This window comes from Oncorhynchus clarkii, chromosome 19, assembly GCF_045791955.1.
Source record: "Oncorhynchus clarkii lewisi isolate Uvic-CL-2024 chromosome 19, UVic_Ocla_1.0, whole genome shotgun sequence".
NCBI lineage: Eukaryota > Metazoa > Chordata > Actinopteri > Salmoniformes > Salmonidae > Oncorhynchus > Oncorhynchus clarkii.
Genome location: NC_092165.1, coordinates 24,323,164 through 24,342,083, shown reverse-complemented (window position 1 = coordinate 24,342,083; position 18,920 = coordinate 24,323,164). Strand labels below are relative to the sequence as shown.

The 18,920-nt window shown below is 44.7% G+C and overlaps 1 protein-coding gene across 2 annotated transcripts in view; it reads right to left on the bottom strand.

The window, feature by feature from the left end:
• LOC139374952 (aarF domain containing kinase 1) overlaps positions 1-18,920 on the bottom strand; it is a 161,190-nt gene that overhangs the window by 13,338 nt on the left and 128,932 nt on the right. For both annotated transcript variants that reach the window (XM_071116226.1, XM_071116225.1), the window contains exon 9: positions 18,160-18,357. In XM_071116226.1, the coding sequence (XP_070972327.1) occupies positions 18,160-18,357 (198 nt within the window). The remainder of the gene's footprint in view (positions 1-18,159; positions 18,358-18,920) is intronic.

Here is an 18,920-nt window from a genome sequence, read left to right as displayed (position 1 = left end):
ACCTATTGGGGGATTCTCAATTCTTCGCCCGATTCCTTGTGTTCTCTGTCCTCAAAACATCAGAGGGAAATGAAAAGAGCATTTACGGGGACGATCTAACGTGTGTATTCTGTGTGCACGTGTGTGTGTGTAGCGCATTTTGGAATTCAGTACATGGATTAAAGCTGCAGGGTCTGGTCTTTCACTTAGCTCTGTCTGGTCTAGGAGTCACAGCTACTTTCCTATTTCACAATAAACTCAATTTCAGATAACAGACGCTGGGCAAACACCTACTGCTGATGCCACTGTGTGAGTGTGAGAGAGTTAGGTATTGGGAGGATGAGGTGCGTTTCCTCGGCTAAGCACACTCCCGCATCCCCCTCAGAAGTCAAGAGAGTGTGTCTGTGTGTGTCTGCCTGTGTCTGTCTGTCTGTCTGCCTGTGTGTGTGTCTGCCTGTGTGTGTGTGCCTGCCTGTGTGTGTGTGCCTGTGTGTGTGTGTCTGCCTGTCTGTCTGAGTGTCTGCCTGTCTGTCTGCGTGTCTGCCTGTCTGTCTGCGTGTCTGCCTGTCTGTCTGCGTGTCTGCCTGTCTGTCTGCCTGTCTGTCTGCCTGTCTGTTTGCGTGTCTGCCTGTCTGTCTGCGTGTCTGCCTGTCTGTCTGCGTGTCTGCCTGTCTCTCTGCGTGTCTGCCTGTCTGTCTGCGTGTCTGCCTGTCTGTCTGCGTGTCTGCCTGTCTGTCTGCGTGTCTGCCTGTCTGTCTGCGTGTCTGCCTGTCTGCCTGTCTGCCTGTCTGCCTGTCTGTCTGCGTGTCTGCCTGTCTGTCGGCGTGTCTGCCTGTCTGTCGGCGTGTCTGCCTGTCTGTCTGTGTGTGTGTCTGCCTGTCTGTCTGCCTGTGTGTCTGCCTGTCTGCCTGTGTGTCTGCCCGTCTGCCTGTGTGTCTGCCTGTCTGCCTGTGTGTCTGCCTGTCTGCCTGTGTGTCTGCCTGTCTGCCTGTGTGTCTGCCTGTCTGCCTGTGTGTCTGCCTGTCTGCCTGTCTGTCTGCGTGTCTGCCTGTCTGTCTGCGTGTCTGCCTGTCTATCTGTGTGTGTGCCTGTCTGCCTGCCTGTGTGTCTGCCTGTCTGCCTGTGTGTCTGCCTGTCTGCCTGTGTGTCTGCCTGTCTGCCTGTGTGTCTGCGTGTCTGCCTGTCTATCTGCGTGTCTGACTGTCTATCTGTGTGTGTGCCTGTGTGTCTGTGTGTCTGCCCGTCTGCCTGTGTGTCTGCCTGTCTGCGTGTCTGCCTGTCTGTCTGCGTGTCTGCCTGTCTATCTGTGTGTGTGCCTGTCTGCCTGCCTGTGTGTCTGCCTGTCTGCCTGTGTGTCTGCCTGTCTGCCTGTGTGTCTGCCTGTCTGCCTGTGTGTCTGCCTATCTGCCTGTGTGTCTGCGTGTCTGCATGTCTGTCTGCGTGTCTGCCTGTCTATCTGCGTGTCTGCCTGTCTATCTGTGTGTGTGCCTGTGTGTCTGTCTGTCTGCCTGTGTGTCTGTCTGTCTGCCTGCCTGCGTCTGTCTGTCTGCCTGCCTGCGTCTGTCTGTCTGCCTGCGTGTCTGTCTGTCTGCCTGCGTGTCTGTCTGTCTGCCTGCGTGTCTGTCTGCGTGTCTGTCTGCGTGTGTGTGTGCCTGTGTGTGTGTGTGTCTGCCTGTGTGTGTGTGTGTCTGCCTGTGTGTGTGTGTGTGTGCCTGTGTGTGTGTGTGTCTGCCTGTGTGTGTGTGTGTGTCTGCCTGTGTGTGTGTGTGTGTCTGCCTGTGTGTGTGTGTGTGTGTGTCTGTCTACCTGCCTGCGTGTGCGTCTGTCTGCCTCTGTCTTTGTGTGTGCGCGTCTGTCTGTGTGTGTGCGCGTCTGTCTGTGTGTGTGCGCGTCTGTCTGTGTGTGTGCGCGTCTGTCTGTGTGTGTGCGCGTCTGTCTGTGTGTGTGCGTCTGTGTGTGTGCGTCTGTATGTCTGCGTCTGTCTGTCTGCGTGTGTGTGTGTGCGCCCGTCTGTCTGTCTGTGTGCGCCCGTCTGTCTGTCTGTCTGTCTGTGTGTCTCTGTCTGTCTGCGCGTGTGTGTGTGCGCCCGTCTGTCTGTCTGTGTGCGCCCGTCTGTCTGTCTGTATGTCTGCGTCTGTCTGTCTGCGTGTGTGTGTGTGTGCGCCCGTCTGTCTGTCTGTGTGCGCCCGTCTGTCTGTCTGTATGTCTGCGTCTGTCTGTCTGCGTGTGTGTGTGTGTGTGCGCCCGTCTGTCTGTCTGTGTGCGCCCGTCTGTCTGTCTGTGTGCGCCTGTCTGTCTGTCTGTGTGCGTCTCTCTGTCTGCGTGCGTCTGTCTGTCTGTCTGTCTGCGTGCGTCTGTCTGTCTGTCTGCGTGCGTCTGTCTGTCTGCGTGCGTCTGTCTGTCTGTCTGCGTGCGTCTGTCTGCGTGCGTCTGCGTGCGTGCGTCTGCGTGCGTGCGTGCGTCTGTCTGTCTGTCTGCGCGCGTCTGTGCCTGCGTCTGCCTGCCTGCGTCTGCCTGCCTGCCTGCGTCTGCCTGCCTGCCTGCGTCTGCCTGCCTGCCTGCGTCTGCCTGCCTGCCTGCGTCTGCCTGCCTGCCTGCGTCTGCCTGCCTGCCTGCCTGCGTCTGCCTGCCTGCCTGCCTGCGTCTGCCTGCCTGCCTGCGTCTGCCTGCCTGCCTGCGTCTGCCTGCCTGCGTCTGCCTGCCTGCCTGCGTCTGCCTGCCTGCCTGCGTCTGCTTGCCTGCCTGCGTCTGCCTGCCTGCCTGCGTCTGCCTGCCTGCCTGCGTCTGCCTGCCTGCCTGCGTCTGCCTGAGGCAGGGGAACAGACAGGTATGGGAGGGTTACACACAAAGAACAGAACATTATAAACACAGGATGACTTCGAAATGTAATCAAGTCAAGCAAGGTCTATATAATTATGGGATATTCCAAATCAAAATGCTATTGTCATGGGAACCTAAGTGGCACTCAGTAGAACGCAATCATCTCAGAACTTTGGTGGCAACATGGATGATAATTATCATAAAGCTGTATACATCTCTGGCTTTGGAACGAACGAGCACACACACACACGTTCCATGGTAAGCCCGGTAGAAGATAGAAGGGACATGCTTTGTGGACTAGACAAGCAACACAGTGACATTTGAAAGGATTTGACTGACAGACCGATTTCATGTGTTCCCAACAATTACCTAACAGAATGGACGTGCTTTTCTCTTTCTTCAATCTCTGTCTGTTCTCCCTTCATCTCTCCTTTATCTCTCTTTTACTCTCTTTGTATTGCTGCTGTCGAGCGTCTTTCTTTCTTTCGCTTCTCTCCATTCTCTCCCTTTCATTGCTTTACTCTTACACCCCCTACTCTTTCTCTTAGTCTCTCCCTTCTGTCAGTCCCCCCCCCATCTCTTCTCTCTCTCTCTCCCTCCCTCTCCGCTGGCAGCGGTGATTGCTGCTTCCTATTCAGACTCAAAGCTAGCATTTTTTCATGCCACAATAAATGTAAATTGCGTTCATTCCAATTCCCTGCTAATGTTCCCACTTTTGTTCTGTTTGGGAGCCTAACAAACCAACTGGAAGGAGCACTACATTGCCTCAGAGACGTACGTACGCGCGCGCGCGCGTGTGTGTGTGTGTGTGTCATCAGCTTTCACCAAGTATTTCTGTCACTTTACACAAGGATTTCTATAGAGTTCTTAGTGATTGGAAAATAACAAGTCATACAAGGAATGATAAGGAAACGTGGAACTTTAGGAATTGCATAACGATCTTAACCAGGAGGGGATTGAATGTCTCTCGTCTAGGCACCAGTCTTTCTAGCTAACACTCCATGTCATTGCCAAAGAGGCTGGCCTTTCGGGAATCGCAACGTTCAATATGCAGCTGGATTTACAGCACAGTTGCTCATTGGTTGTTGGAAAAAACACAAATATTTTCCATGTGGCGCCTCTAAAATAGAATTAGAATTATAACAAAGTCAAAAAATTATGTTTAGCTGTTAGCTAGGCAAGTTATTGCATTTTGAGGCTTAAGATCAAAGCAGAGAGGTTTTGTGGTTGGAATTGCAGTATGCACTTAGTTTGAGAATTTAGACATGAGCAATAAACTTTTGACAGACTGGCTTTGTCAGGACAAACAAGGATACCAATGTGTTCTGTGACGGAATTTTTTGGGGGGATAATTGTTGTGATTGGAGGATAGCTGTGAGGGTTATCGAATCAGGATCAACTCCTCTGTTCTCCACATGAGGTCATTAATAATTGAATGTTCATATTTGAAGGTGGCAGAAAGGCCAGTCTCTATTGCAATGACAAGGAGTGGCAAGAAGTAGAATGTTAGCTAAAGAGACTGGCACTCAGGCTAGAATGTCTCTGCTGTCACCAAGAAGCTTGATCTTGACATCTAGCCTCTTAGCCTGAAAGTTTGCAAACGAGATGCAAAGCTGGAGCCCTGCACTGGATATCATTTATTTGACACATCTTACATTTCTTATAATTAGCACACACCCCCAACCAGAAAAAAAGTATATACTCATATATATATATATATATATATATATATATATATATATACAGTTGAAGTCAGAAGTTTACATACACTTAAGTTGGAGTCATTAAAACTCATTTTTCAACCACTCCACAAATTTCTTGTTAACAAACTATAGTTTTGGCAAGTCGGTCAGGACATCTACTTTGTGCATGACACAAGTCAATTTTCCAACAATTGTTTACAGACAGATTATTTCACTTCTAATTCACTGTATCACAATTCCAGTGGGTCAGAAGTTTACATACAAAGTTGACTGTGCCTTTGAATTACTTGGAAAATTCCAGAAAATGATGTCATGGCTTTAGAAGCTTCTGATACGCTAATTGACATCATTTGAATCAATTGGAGGTGTACATGCGGATGTATTTCAAGGCCTACCTTCAAACTCAAAGCTTCCTTGTTTGACATCATGGGACATAACCTATCGACAAAATCGGAAAGGCCGCTCAGCAAGGAAGAAGCCACTGCTCCAAAACCGCCATAAAAAAAGCCAGACAACAGTTTGCAGTTTGGAGCAAAGATCGTACTTATATACACTGCTCAAAAAAATAAAGGGAACACTAAAATAACACATCCTAGATCTGAATGAATGAAATATTCTTATTAAAATACTTTTTTCTTTACATACTTGAATGTGCTGACAACAAAACCACACAAAAATTATCAATGGAAATCAAATTTATCAACCCATGGAGGTCTGGATTTGGAGTCACACTCAAAATGAAAGTGGAAAACCACACTACACGCTGATCCAACTTTGATGTAATGTCCTTAAAACAAGTCAAAATGAGTCTCAGTAGTGTGTGTGGCCTCCACGTGCCTGTATGACCTCCCTACAACACCTAGGCATGCTCCTGATGAGGTGGCGGATGGTTTCCTGAGGGATCTCCTCCCAGACCTGGACTAAAGCATCCGCCAACTCCTGGACAGTCTGTGGTGCAACGTGTGGTCTCACAAGGGGTCTGAGGATCTCATCTCGGTACCTAATGGCAGTCAGGCTACCTCTGGCGAGCACATGGAGGGATGTGCGGCCCCCCAAAGAAATGCCACCCCACACCATGACTGACCCACCGCCAAACCGGTCATGTTGGAGGATATTGCAGGCAGCAGAACGTTCTCCACAGTGTCTCCAGACTCTGTCACGTCTGTCACATGTGCTCAGTGTGAACCTGCTTTCATCTGTGAAGAGCACAGAGCGCCAGTGGCGAATTTGCCAATCTTGGTGTTCTCTGGCAAATGCCAAACGTCCTGCACGGTGTTGGGCTGTAAGCACAACCCCCACCTGTGGACGTCGGGCTCTCATACCACCCTCATGGAGTCTGTTTCTGACCGTTTGAGCAGACACATGCACATTTGTGGCCTGCTGGAGGTAATTTTGCAGGGCTCTGGCAGTGCTCCTCCTGCTCCTCCTTGCACAAAGGCGGAGGTAGCGGTCCTGCTGCTGGGTTGTTGCCCTCCTACGGCCTCCTCCACGTCTCCTGATGTACTGGCCTGTCTCCTGGTAGCGCCTCCATGCTCTGGACACTAAGCTGACAGACACAGCAAACCTTCTTGCCACAGCTCGCATTGATGTGCCATCCTGGATGAGCTGCACTACCTGAGTCACTTGTGTGGGTTGTAGACTCCGTCTCATGCTACCACTAGAGTGAAAGCACCGACAGCATTCAAAAGTGACCAAAACATCAGCCAGGAAGCATAGGAACTGAAAAGTGGTCTGTGGTCACCACCCACACACACACCCACACACACACACACACCCCCCCACACACACACACCCCCCCCCCCCCCCCCCCCCCCACCCCACACACACCCCCCCCCCCCCCCCCCCACCCCCCCCCCCCCCCCCCCCACCCCCCCCCCCCACACACACACACACACACACACACACACACACACACCCCCCCACACACACACACCCCCCCCCCCACCCCCCCCCCCCCACACACACACACACACACACACACACACACACACACACACACACACACACACACACACACACACACACACACACACACACACACACACACACACACACACACAAAATAAAGAAGGCCAGATGTATTGCTTCTTTAATCAGTACAACAGCCGTGCTAACATAATTGCAAAAGCGTTTTCTAATGATCAATTAGCCTTTTAAAATGATACAACTTGGAATAGCTAACACAGCGTGCCATTGGAACACAGGAGTGATGGTTGCTGATAATGGGCCCCTGTACAGCTATGTAGATATTCCATTAAAAATCAGTTTCCAGCTACAATGGTCATTTACAACATTAACAATTTCTACACTGTATTTATGATCAATTTGATGTTATTGGGGTGGGGGGCGCTAGAGAGCGTGCTTTGCTTGAGCTCCACTCAATTCTGAAACAAATTCATATTTATCTTAACATCTCACAACCTATAACTTCAAATGTTGTCTGGCAATATGACAAATGTAAAAGGCACCAAAAAAAGGGGGAGCTAAACAAGATCATTTGAATGAAATACACAAGGAACCAATTTCAACATGGCCGGCCCATGAGGAGTTAGCTGAAGATGCTAACGATAGCTCCCAAGAGTTCCCCACCGAACCTACTCAGTGACCTACTGGTTGCTATCAACTCACTAAGCAAGAAGGTGGACACAAGGTTGGCTGAAATCTCAAAGAGTATTGGGACTTTGACTGAAACTGTGAAGGCAGCTAAGGGCAGGGTGCATGAGGTTGAGCAGACGACAGACGTGGCCAGGCTACAGGACAAAGAGAAAGTGCACAACATTAAAAAATGACAACAAAACCCTGAAAGCCCATTGGCTTAACCTGCTCGAGTTGCATTCAAGACGCCAGAACATCCGAATATGTGGGATCCAGGAGGACACTGAGAAAGGGAAACCCACTGAATTCGTCTCGGAGCTGATACGGGCATTGCTGGGGAGTGAACACTTCAAAACCTGTACATAGCTCATCTGTAAATAGCCCATACAATCTACCTCATCCCCATTCTGTATTTATTTATCTTGCTCCTTTGCACCCCGGTATCTCTACTTGCACATTCATCTTTTGCACATTCTACCATTCCAGTGTTTAATTGCTATATTGTAATTACTCTGCCACCATGGCCTATTTATTGCCTTACCTCTCTTATCGTCTTATGGATCCCTTCACACGCCAATCCCTTTAGCGGGATTGATTTCACAACATCCAGTGAAATGGCAGCGCGCCAAATTCAAACTACAGGAATATCAATATTCAACATTCACAAAAATATATGTGTAATACATCAAAATAAAGCTTAACTTCTTGTTAATCCAGCCGCGGTGTCAGATTTCAAAAAGGCAAAAAGACAGCGCCCCGCATACAAACAAATAATTTTTCAAACAGGCAGGTGCGACACAAAAGTCAGAAATAGCCATATAATAAATGCCTTACCTTATCTGCTTTTTGCAATCTCAAATGTCTCATTGACACAATGAATGGTTGTTTGGTTCGATAAATTCCTTCTTTATATTCCCAAAATGTCTATTTATTTGGCGCGTTTGATTCAGAAATACACCGGTTCCAACTCGCCCAACATGACTACAAAGTATCTAATAAGTTACCTGTAAACTTGGTCCAAACATTTCAAACAACGTTCCTAATCCAACCTCCGGTATCCTAAAATGTAAATAATCAAATTTAAGACGGAATAAACTGTTCCCAATACCAGATAAAAACAACGTGAATCTCGTTCCAGTTCACACGCACTAAAACAGTAGAGACCACCTGGAGTAACACTTACAAAGAACAGCCCTACTTCTTAATTTCTCAATAGAAAAACGAACAATCTCTAAAGACTGTTGACATCTAGTTGAAGCCATAGAAACTGCTACCAGGTTCCTCATAAATAGGGCTTCCCATAGAAACCATTGGAAAACACAATGACCTCAAAAATGTTTTTCCCTGGATGGATTGTGCTCGGGGTTTCACCTGCCAAATCAGTTCTGTTATAATCACAGACATTATTCTAACGGCTTTAGAAACTTCAGAGTGTTTTCTATCCAAATCTACTAATTATATGCATATCCTAGCTTCTGGGCCTGAGTAGCAGGCAGTTTACTTTGGGCAGGCTTTTCATCCGGACGTGAAAATACTGCTCCCTATCCCAGAGAGGTTATCCTACCTAATTTGCACATGCTGCATATAGATTTTTCTACTGTATTATTGATTGTATGATTGTTTATTCCATGTGTAACTCTGTGTCGTTGTATGTGTCGAACTACTTTGCTTCATCTTCGCCAGGTCGCAGTTGCAAATGAGAACTTGTTCTCAACTAGCCTAACCTGGTTAAATACAGGTGAAATAAATAAATACAAATTCTAGCCAGATCTTACTTTGGAGGTGAGGAACCAACGGAAAGAGTATGATGAGTTACGCAAGAAACACAGGGCGGCCAACATCATATTTGGATTCCTCTTCCCAGCCCGGTTTAAGGTGACAGTCGAGGGATCAACACGTACGCTTGACAACCCAAAAGAGGCCAATCTGTTCTTGTCAAGCAAGCTCCCTGGCTGAGGATAAATACAGGCCAGGAATGTGTTTGAATTTCCTGCCTATGTCTTTTCGATTAGAAGATCAGACATTGGGACTTATATGGGTGAGATGTTATGGCATAGATCACATTGTTTAGCCTATCATGTTTTAGCACCACTCCCCCCCCCCCTAACGTGAGATTTAAGTGTTATTTAATATTTGTTTATATGCGGAGCATCTATAGATGAGTTAGGGTGTCTAGACATACAGCTTCAACGAAGGCTTCGTTTGGGGAGGTCAACGAGTGCTTCGTTTGGGTAAGTCACTCAGTAATGGGACGGGAGGGGGGATGGGGTCTGTGTTTTATGTTTAATACAGGTGGCATGACAAGGTCCTGCATGGCGGGATGTTTTTCTTTTGGGTTTTGTATGCCAGCAACAACTTGCTCTTAAGTAAGAAATGCCACATAGTGACCGAGCACAGAGTAGACCTGGTGGAATAAAGATAGTCAGCTGGAACTGTAATGGCTTAGGGCATGTGGTGAAACGAGCTAAGGTTTTTTCTCATCTAAATCACTGGGTGCTGACATAGTGCTTCTTCAAGAAACTCATATTAAATGCTTGGCTCAGGCCAAGCTACGAGTCAACTGGATCGGTCAGATATACCAGTCTAATTTTGATGCAAAAGCGAGAGGGGTAGCAATCCTGATAAGGAAAACCATTCCTTTTGTTTACTCATCCTTGATTTCAGATCCTAGTGGTCGGTATATTATTGTGGTCAATTTATATGGACCCAACTTCGATGATCCATTATTCTTTCAAAGGGTATTTAAGGCAATACCAAATATCTCGGATACAAGTGTTATTGTTGGACGTGACTTTAACTGTACGTTAGATCCTCTTTTAGATAAACAGCTATCAAGGTCACTTCAACAATCAAATGCCAGCGTCTGTCTAAATACATTTATGACAAACCTTAACATTGTTGATATTTGGAGATGGACGCACCCAACAGATAGGGATTATTCTTTATTTTCGTCAGTTCATAAATCATATTCCAGAATTGACTATTTTTTGTTGGACTCCAAACTAATTTCAGCAACTGCATCAGTTACCCATCACCCTATTCTAATTAAGTACCACTCTCCTCTGTCCATTGTGTTGAAACTCGACAATAAGTCTACAGGTCGGCGACCGTGGCGCTTAGACGCATGCCTGTTGAAAGATGAGACTTTTTGTCAGTATTTGAAGGAGCAGATTGCCTTTTTCCTCTGCGCTAACGACACGGCGGATGTTGACGACTCCACCCTTTGGGAATGATTAGAGTTTACATTATTTATTATACATCAGATAGGATGAAACGCGCCAATACAAGACCGAGAGAAATTGAAAGAGAGTTAGGGGAACAAGAGAACGTTTTTAGGACAAATTCCTCGATTGCAGTCCTTGAGAAGATCACCAAGTTGAAATATGAATACAATACCATCCTTTCGAAACGGATGGGCTCTTTACTTACTAGAACGTAACAAAGTTATTTTGAACTGGGTGACAAACCACAAATTATTAGCAAGACAGCTAAGGCATGTACAGGCATCTAGAGCTATTCACAAAATAAAAGATAAGGGTAAAATAGTAACAGATCCGCAGGAAATTAATAAATGCTTTGCGTGGTTTTATTCAGAGCTATACCAATCAAAATGCGATGCTACTGATCCACAAACTATGGAACACTTTCTCACTGAATGTGAACTTACTTCCTAAACTAGACAGGGGGGCAGCTTCTGCACTCGATGCAGGGATAACTTTAGAGGAAATTAACACAGCGATAGTACAATTTCCAAACAGCAAGGCCCCTGGGCCCGATGGATAGGTAATAGAACTCTATAAGAAGTACTGCGCCAGTCTAGCTCAACTTATGTTGCGAATGTTTAAACATTCCAAAGAAAATGCCAAACTCCAGCAAACACTGTATGAGGCTACAATAGCACTGATCTTGAAAAGAGATAGAGGTTCCATGGAGATGTCGTCTTATCGCCCAGTGTCATTACTTCCCATAGAAAATAAGGTGTTGACAAAGATATTGGCAAACCGATTGAAAAAATATATTTCCGACATCATACACCTGACCAGACAGGTTTTATCCCGGGCCGACATATATACTACAATTTGAGACGCCTTTTCAACGTAATGTATCATGATCATAAAGTTGAGGCAGTGGTAATAGCTCTTGACGCAGAGAAGGCATTTGATCAGATTGAGTGGAAGTTTTTCATATCTGTTCAGGATCATTTCGGATTTGGAAAGCCTGTTCAAGGGCTGCCGACAGGGGTGCCCTATTTCGCCTGTTCAAGGGCTGCCGACAGGGGTGCCCTATTTCGCCTGCTCTCTTCGCTATAGCCATGGAACCCCTTGCTACTCTCATTCGTGCATGTGCCAATATAGCTCCGGTTAAAATAAAAGACATGCAGCACAAAATGTCCCTATATGCAGACGGTGTTCTTTTGTTTTTTTCCAAGCTTAAAACTTCTATTCCCCCTTTACTTAACTTGAAAAATATATTCGGCTCCTGCTCTGGCTACAAGATGAACTGGCAGCAAAGCAAATTGATGCCAATATCACGGCCTGTGGATATGCAATTTCTGCAATCTACCCCATTTAGAACAGTGATGGACAAGTTCACAAGCCTTGGAATTGTTGTGACAAGAGAACTTGATCAGCTATTGAAAGCGAATAGGAACATGAACAATTATCAGCTTAAACAAAATATAGATTTTTGGAAAACTCTGCCTCTCCTTGGTTGGTCGTATAAACGCTATTAAAATGGTTGTCCTACCCAGGTTTCTTTACCTCTTCCAATGTCTACCCAATTTCATACCACAAAGCTATTTTAAGAAACTGGATTCAATAGTAATTAAATTTTTATGGGATAACAAGGCAGCCAGAATTTCAAATAAGCATTTGTGCAAGTACAAGAGAGGGGGGCTTTGGCCTTCCTCACTATAAACTCTATTATTGGGCAGCTAATCTGAACAGTGTGTCTTTCTGGAGGGAAAGTTTACCTGGGATGCGACAGAATGATATGCCTTCATGGCTTTTGATTGAGCAGGCCTCCTGTCAACGTTCCTCACTCCCTGCACTTGGTAATAGTCCAGCATATGTGAAAAAAGCCACTTATGACTCTAATCCAGTCATTTGTCATACGCTTAGGATCTGGAAACAGATGAGGTATTTTCTTAACATACCCACTGTTTACATAGACAGCCCAATTTGCTTGAATCATGCTATCCACCCTGCATTGGATGATATGGTGTTTTCACAGTGGAAGGAGAAGGGGCTCACAACAATTGGTAACTTATACATTGATGGTCAGTTAGCTTCATTTAAAATATTACAGGGTAAATTTAACATGCCAACAACACATTTTTTCAGATACCTCCAAATCAGGAATTTCTTAAGGACACATTTCCCACAGTATGGCATTAAGCCAAATAATCCTACGTAATTAGATAGCCTGATCCTTGTCAAACCCCATTCAAAAGGGTCGGTCTCTAGACTGTATGATGTGCTACAGGCCCATATAGAGGTATCCACAGACACTATTAAAAGGGCTTGGGAACAAGAACTTGGTTCAGAAAGCTCAGATGAGGACTGGGTAGAGGCTTTCAGGAATATAAACCACCGTTCAGGGAATGCCAGACAAAACTTTGTACAGTTTAAGGTGATACACAGGTTACATTACTCAAAAGTGAAACTGCATAACATATTCCGGACACCTTACCACTGTGTGAGAGGTGCAATCAGGATGAGGGGACATTGACCCACTTATTCTGGACATGTCCTAAGTTACATGCTTACTGGGCTCTCATTTTTCCCATTACTTATCTAAAGCCTTCAATAGAGTTATAGCCCCAGACCCATTGATCGCTCTGTTTGGTACAGTTGATGGGAATAACCAGGAAGGGAAGGCTGTCTCTCTTTGTACTCTATTAGCGAAAAGGCTCATATTGCAATTTTGGAAATTGGAGACTGTACCTACCTTTGGAATGTGGTTACGGGATTTAGGGAATGTAATACATATGGAAACGATTCGATACAATACCTCCAATAGAAGTCCAATGTTTTACAAAATATGTCAGCCGATACTGGATAAATGGTCTAGTCCCGCTACATAACTGGGTTGACGATCTGCTGCTACTCTGTGCTGTACTCCACTCAATATTTATTTTTGACTTAACAACACTGGCTATATGCTGGCTATATGCTGTCTTCTTATACATGTACCACCTAATAGGATTTAGTTTTATTTTGTGTATGGGTGAGTTAAGTTTTGTCTTCTAAATTGGCCAGTACATTCAACAGTACAATGAATGTCAATGTTGCTGTCTTTTTTTATTTTTTAAAATAATAAACATATAATAAAAAAAGAAATGTTGATGTTATTTTAAATGGACAAAGTTTGTTTTCTTTCAAAAACAAACTTTTGAACGGTCGTGTGTGTGTGTATGCGCATATATATATATATATATATATTTATTAACGGTATTGAAAATCTACCGTCTGTATTTTGAAATACCCTGGTATACGGTATAAACATATATCGCCCAAGCCTAAATGCATTGCATTGGAACTCACTTTTACAGATGAGGAAAGACAGCCAATCAGACAGAGTTGGGTACATGAGCCAGGGCCATAGGGAGAGATCAAATCGAGAGAGTCTGTCCTTATGACTGCTGGGCCTGTCCAGTCTCACGATCTGCTCTTGCCCATTTCTTCCTCTCTTTTTTTCCTCCCTCTTTCATTTATCCACCCTCAATCTCCACTTCTCTCCTACCTCTCCTATTATCGATCCTCCCTTTCTCTCTGCCCCTTTCTCCCTGCCTCTGTAATTATGCGCCCCACTCAGCCCTGGTAGAAAAGCCACAGCACTGAACCCAGGCTTATTACTGAGACACACACACACATTTAGTGGCTATAACAGAGCTCTTATCTATTCCCTCTCCGTTAGGAAGGATCAATTGAAGTACTGAATAACTACTATGTCCTAACGTTCAACATGTTGCGCTTTCAGATGGGATCTGACGTTAAATGCACAACTATACACTCCAGCTAGGTATGCTGACCTCTCTTCCCTCATCCTTCCCTTCCCCTCTTCATCATGACTCTCCTCTCCCCAAATTCTCTATTCTTACCTCCTCTCCCCTTCCATTTCCATCCCTTCCCATCTCTCTCCTCCCTTGGGGCGGCAGGTAGCCTAGTGGTTAGAGCGTTGGGCCAGTGACTGAAAGGTTGCGAGAACAAATCCCCGCGCTGGCAAGATAAAAATCTGTCATTCTGCCCCTGAACAAGGCTGTTCCTAGGCTGTCATTGTAAATCTGAATTTGTTCTTAACTGACTTGCCTAGTTAAATAAAGGTGAAATATATATATTTTTTATTCTCTCCTCTCTCCAGAGTGTACAGTGCGCTACACCAGGGGTTCTCAAAGTAGGTCAAAGGAAGGTACTGCCAGATCAAAATATGATATATATATGCAAAGCTGTCATCAAGGCCAAGGCTAAATATATTTTGATTTGTTTAACACTTTTTTGGTTACTACATGATTCCATATGTGTTGTTTCATAGTTTTGATGTCTACACTGTTATTCTACAATGTAGAAAATAGTTTTTTTTTTAAATAACTTGAATGAGTAAGTGTGTCAAATGTTGATTGGTACTGTAATATTACATTTCATATGTTTATGAGTATTACTAACATATTAACCACATGTTGGCCAAGGTATCTGTGGAATAAGTTTAGAGGGTGTAATTTAATACAATGTGATATTATTCATCTAGAATGTATGTTCTTAAACTTGGGCAACATGGGTCTGGGAGGCTCACATGGATATTGGTATCTACAGTAACGTTTCTCCAACAGTCATCCATTTTACAACGCAATACTTCTTCTTATGCACTGTAATGTAAGCTTTAAAACTGTAAAGTTATCTCTGCCTCGTGGCAAAACGTGTAGAATTGCAGGATATTAGCTTTAAAGCTGCAAGAGACCCGACAAGAAGTTGCCCCAATCCCTCCTGCTTAATTAGGCAAGTTTTGCACATTTGTTGATGTCTTGAGTGAGGGAAGTGCTGTAAATTAAGAGGACTCAATGTATTTTGAAAGATGAGACGCTGCAGGTTATAATAAATACAGCTTTGATGTCATACAAGCCAAACCCCTGTGAGTCCAAACGTGTCACATTTCCATATCGTAAAACGCGTGTCAACGTTTAGGATCACCATGTTTGATGTGGAGTTACAAGATGACATGGCGTCATACCCCGGGTTGCTCTGTACAGAATGAGCCAACGGTTGTCTATTGTGGAGCGCGCACCTGAATGCACGCACGACTCTTTTCTATGCACGCCAACATTACGATCGGTTTCTCCGAATTGCCCTATGAAAGACTAACACTACGATTGTATTTTATAAGTTTGCTCGTCATGTCAACCATCTTTAAAAAGATGCCAACATATACCAACTTTCCCCATGCCTCTCTGTCAACATATAAGGATTAGCAGATTCATTTGCTAATGTAAAAAGGCTTTTCAGTAAAATAATAGAACATTGTTGGCTAAATATTTTGCTGATACGGTATTGAAAAGCTAAACAAAGTTGATGCTAAAACCAACTGTGACCCAAAGCTAACAAACACCCTCTTAAATGTATTAATTTAAAGACAACAGGCACATTTGCAGATTGATGTGAACAGCATGAATTCATCAGTATGGTAATGAGAGCACCAGACAGACAGGACAGAGAGACAGACGGGATAGAGAGAGGTGAGAGATAGAATGACCTCTAACTGTATTTGAAACAACACTCTAGTCAACTGCCACTCAAACTCCTCCTACCCACACAAATCATCACTGATCTTTAACTATGACAACACAGACAGTGGTAGTGTTCCTGCCCCATTTAGAATGTAGACAACTTAACCAGAGGCGGTTTGGCCATCTGACAATTCTGGCAAATGCCAGACGGGCTGGACAATTGTTTTGTTGGGTGGGCTTGTCGCAATTTGCACACACAAAATGTTATTTTTTTTTACATAAATATAAAACATTGAAAAAGGTGACGTGGCCAGAGGCACATGGGCATGTTAAGATATGACTTTTTTTTTTGCCCAATTTCTTTGTTATACTAATCTTTAATGAGCCTTTGGCTGATCAGAGGACAATGGCAGGCCCTCCCTACCAAGATGGGCCGGCCCGGTATTCTGAGCTCACACAAAAACGTGGCATCAGCAGACACCTGCTCCGACGCTGTCGTCAGTTAGACAGCCACGGTCATGGATCGTAAAAAACGGAAAGAGTGCCTATAAAGGTAGAGCACATTCTACATTGTCACCTCACTCAAAACGTCCTATTTTTTGGGTGGCTAAAACCATGATTTAGTCTAACAGTAAAGTGCATTATCCTCATGATTCCTGTAATGAAAGTGTCTGCCCTGCCCTGTGCCCTTGCTGGGGCCTGCTGCTGTGATGAGCGAGCCACTCTCTCGCCCCCCCTCCATCCATCCTATCGAGGGAAAAATTGTCTAATCGTATAACATTTAAAAATGCAATTGAGGGAAAAACAAAGCTTTGGAAACGTCGCCCCTTCATTCCTGTCGAAGTATAATTTTTTTCTCAACACTCAATATTCAGCTCAAGAGCAACTATTTTACAACCAACATATTTCATATAGCTTTGAGATATGGAGGTCTATAGGTCTCATGGGTAGTAGCCTACAACTCCAACTTTTTTTTTTTTAGGTCTTTACATTTACTGTTGGATGAATACATGGACACTAGAAGTGAGTATTATGCTCAGAGTTAGCGATCTAGTTAATGTGCTTTGAGTTTTCACTTCCTCAGCTGTTGAACCCCAAATTAACTTGCCTCTGATACTAGTTAGTGCACATAAAGATGTACGCAATTCATGTCTTTTCAAAATAAAAAAGCTGGAGTCCTATTTTGACAGTAAAATATAGCAACTATATAATCTAATTGACAACCCAAAACTCATGACAATCACTGGATTAGGTTGCACATCAAAATATTGTGAATTGTGTATTCCAGCTTGGACGTGTTAGATAAAACAACTTAATTCTTGAATACCTCAGTAGTGTCTTTATTATACTTATAAATTACTTCATAAGATTATTATTTGGTGTCGCCATATGTAAAAGTAAGTGGCACCAGTGACAACAGGGGAACATGTTAGTCTGTAGCCCTGTAATAGTAATTAACACAAGGTGTTGATTCAAGGGAAATATCTGAGTTGAGTTGGCGGCACAAGCAGTAATGTGCCTAAGGCTTGTTTTGAAACTGTAAAAAGTAATGCCGTTTTCAGACAGTAGGCCCTGTAATGTGCATACTGAAAAACCACCATCAAATGGTCTCTTCCTCCCCTCTCCCCCTCCCTTTCACAGGGCCTATTATCGTGTGGCTCCAATGCAATGTCCTTATCGCCTCTTTCTTATGCTAATGAGCCGGCGGCTCCCTTTCTGCCCGTGTCAGAGCTGTATGTTGCCAACCTGACTTTATAATTACACTTAATTACACCAGAGCAGACTACTGACAAACATCCCCTTGTAGTCTGACTGGAAGAGGGGATGGAGGGTGTGTGTGAGAGAGCAAGCGAGCGAGTCAAAACAGAACACAATGTGGTGTCATAAATGTGCTCTCCTTGGAGGTTGTGATTGTACATGTTGGGTATCTGCTGGGGAAAGAGCTTCTAGTTTGTTGTGTTCTGATAAACAGTATTATAGCAAATAGCTTTGCTATCATAATTATTATGCATGTACTATTCTGGCAGTACATACTAGTGTGTTACCCGTCCCTGTGTTGCATAACAGTCCCCATCACTCCACAGATGGCACTCTACCACCCATAGACACACTCCTGCTTGGTCCCGGTCCCACACATATGCATGCATGAACGCACACAGAAACACATACACAAAAAAATGCGTATGCGTTTACCTCTGTGTGTATGGTGTGAACTGTGTGAGTACCTCAGAGTGTGACGAGTGTGTATGCCAGCATGTGCGTGTGTACAGAGCTTCGGACTGTGTGTGTGTCTACACCACCTCGTGTGTGTGTGTCTGTGTGGGCACGAGTGAGAATGGGTACCTCAGAGTGTGTGACGGGGGTGTTGCCGATGCCAGCATTGACAGAGGTCCAGGAGCGTGCAGTGAGGACACAGGCGAAGAGGGGGTAGAGGTCCCCCGCGCCCAGGCGTCGGCTGTACCTCTCGATCCCATTCAGGTCCCCCTTAATCAGGGACTGCCACAGACGACAATAGCTTAGCCGGAAGTCTGGCAGCAGGATCTGGAGGGAAAAGAAAGTACAGGGGCTTAAAAATGCACCAGTAGTCCAGTTCTCACTGAGTCTATCTAAAACAGTGAGACTTAAAATTCAACTCTAAAAACAGTACCTGTGAAATTAAAAGTATTCATGACTGAGTGTGTGTCTGTGTACGCGCGAGCGAGCAAGAGAGTGAAAGATAAGACAATCATTCTGATGCATTAAGGCGGCTATTACTCTATTCGTGTGTGTGTGTGTGAGTGTGTGTATATATATAAGTGATAATGTGTGAGTATGTGTGTGTATGTGCATGTGTGTACAAGCGCACGACAAGAGCGTCCTGATGCATTAACCAAGCTCTCCTCCTCGCTGTATTTACAGAGTAAAAAGCTCAGCCAATCCCCATCAAAGGAACACTTGCTCATTAGCATACCAATGAAGCACAGCAGCACTTTGAGACTACCACATGATTAACACACAAACAAACAAACAAACACACACACACACCATTAACATGAAAGCAGCGTGTAACATGGAAAAATTGCCCCCAATAGAAATAACACACAAGCTGAGAATTAACATTCTGT